The 2,201-nt window shown below is 32.2% G+C and overlaps 1 protein-coding gene across 1 annotated transcript; it reads right to left on the bottom strand.

Annotated features, from left to right (window-relative positions):
- Nucleotides 1-51: 51 nt before the first annotated feature.
- On the bottom strand, nucleotides 52-2,052 carry LOC105625530 (vesicular glutamate transporter 2; the record flags this gene model as incomplete). The annotated part of the gene is made up of 4 exons (XM_012206853.1): nucleotides 52-344; nucleotides 807-981; nucleotides 1,202-1,518; nucleotides 1,812-2,052. Coding segments are annotated over 4 exons (1,026 nt in total), but the record flags the coding sequence as incomplete, so codon positions are not given.
- Between the last annotated feature and the right edge of the window lie 149 nt (nucleotides 2,053-2,201).

Here is a 2,201-nt window from a genome sequence, read left to right as displayed (position 1 = left end):
ATTATCTTTATCAAGAAATTATATTATATTAGATGCTATAATTATATTTACCTCGACAAGAGGCATGCCAAAAGACTCGTGCATGAAACGCGGTTGGAAGAGTACCAGCAGATAAAAGTTCCACGATCTGCAAAAATTAGCGACAATGATGGCATATACCGGCATTGAAGTAAGAAACTTGCGCCAGGGAGTCGTTGCCAGCGTAGGCACAGGTGCTTGTGTTTGTCCTTGTCCGAGCGAATCCTCGATGTAACGTAATTCACGAGCCGAGATACAGGGATGTTTCGATGGCTTTTCGAAAGTCAACCACAACCAGAAACCATACCAAATCAACCCGCACATGCCTACAATTTATTTTGTTGAAAATTACATCTACCAACGCAATATTTTGTTCTGTTATTACACATTGTTGAAATAAAAATTTTACTGTCGTTGCTAATACATAGTCACACACAGTGTAAAAGCAATTAAATGGCCGTTATAAATGTAATTCTTCTGTTGACAAAATAAAACAAGTATAAATAAATTTTTGAGCAAATTTGTTTGTAGAAAAATGTGTTTGTTTTTTTAAATTATATAAATAGTCTGTTTAACTCTTTTATTTCTAGCAATTGTTTTTGCTATTGCAATAAACAAGATTCAGCTTTTTGTTATAGCAAAACAATTGTGTATGTTATAAATAAATAAAATTATTATTCTTAATAATAAAAGCTTTTTGCTCATATAGAAATTTATTAAAAGCAGCATATATAAAATATTCTTTTTTCTATGTATGTTTGCCATTAAGATACAAGAAATCTCTTTACCATAGAAATAAAATGATGCTGTCCAGCCAAACCAGGAACTCAAGTATCCAGAAAGCGGCATACCTATCACCATTGCGGCGTACGATCCACAAAACGCTAATGTGGCCAAACGCGATCTCTCTAGAGGTGGTGCCCAGTATTTCCAAATACCATGACACGCTGGATACGTGACACCCTAAAAAAGAAAAGAAAACTCGATTACAGTGTAACAGAATATGGTAGATATTATAGTAGAATATTGTGAATATTATAGAGATATGAAAAAAAATCTATATAACCTTCCAATACATTACTCAAATTTTACTCTTTATTAAAATATTTTTACATTTATGTATACACGTAGCGTGTATACGTATCCTTTAGTTTCGTTAAATTTTTCAACTTTTTTTACTTACCTCGACCAGTCCTTTCAATACTTGCACACCCATATCAACAATAGGATCGACTTTCAATGCTCCAGGTACTAACAAATTCAAAAAAGAAGATATCGCGATGGCTGTGCCAAATATTTTGTTAGCAGGATACAATGATGCAAGAAAGCCACCTGGCACTTGCGTTACTAGATAACCCCAGAAAAATGATGAATCAAGAGCGCTTTCCACGCCGACCGTCCAGTTGAACTTGATAGTGTTGTTTTCGCCTTCCGTAGTATTTTTTATTACAAGCTTAGCCATACCCATGTTACATCTCATGCCAAACGAAATAACGAATCCTAAAAAGTACGATTAATTAGAATAATGAAAAGAAAATTTTACTTTTATTTATGATTATTTATTTATATATATATATACATACATATATATACATACATACATACATACATACATACATACATGTAATAATTTCTTTCATTTCACAAAATTATTGTGAAAGACTATCCATGTTTTATTTCTTTAATTCTTAGTTTATTATAACAGATAAAAAGAATATAGGACATAAAACAGAATAGCAAGCAACATAAAGTGAGAAAACAAAATAGCCTTCTAATTTATTATTTATTCTTACCTACGCAAGCTAGCGTTGCGATGGTATACCTCTTTGAAAGACATGGACATTCTGGCATGCAATAAGTATCGATATGCCGCAATGGTGGTCTCTCTGGTTCTGGAAGCGACTCGAATGAAGGCTGCGTGCTGTATCCTCTTTCATCCTCGAATCCCTTGTTGTCTTTACTACTCTCGCATGTAGTTTCAAACTCCTCATAACCGCCGGCACTTCTTCTGAATCTGTAGAGAGTTGGTATTCTCTGAATAAATTATCTTTTACATTCAAATAATAAATTTTTAATTATTTGTATCATTTTTTTTTAAATAGTCTCTTTAATTGAAATCATAACATATATAATGATATAAACAAACAAACACAAAACATATAAATATATATATATATATATAT

The sequence above is a fragment of the Atta cephalotes genome (assembly GCF_000143395.1).
Source record: "Atta cephalotes unplaced genomic scaffold scaffold02439, whole genome shotgun sequence".
Classification (NCBI taxonomy): Eukaryota; Metazoa; Arthropoda; class Insecta; order Hymenoptera; family Formicidae; genus Atta; species Atta cephalotes.
This window is presented reverse-complemented; position numbering and strand designations above follow the sequence as displayed.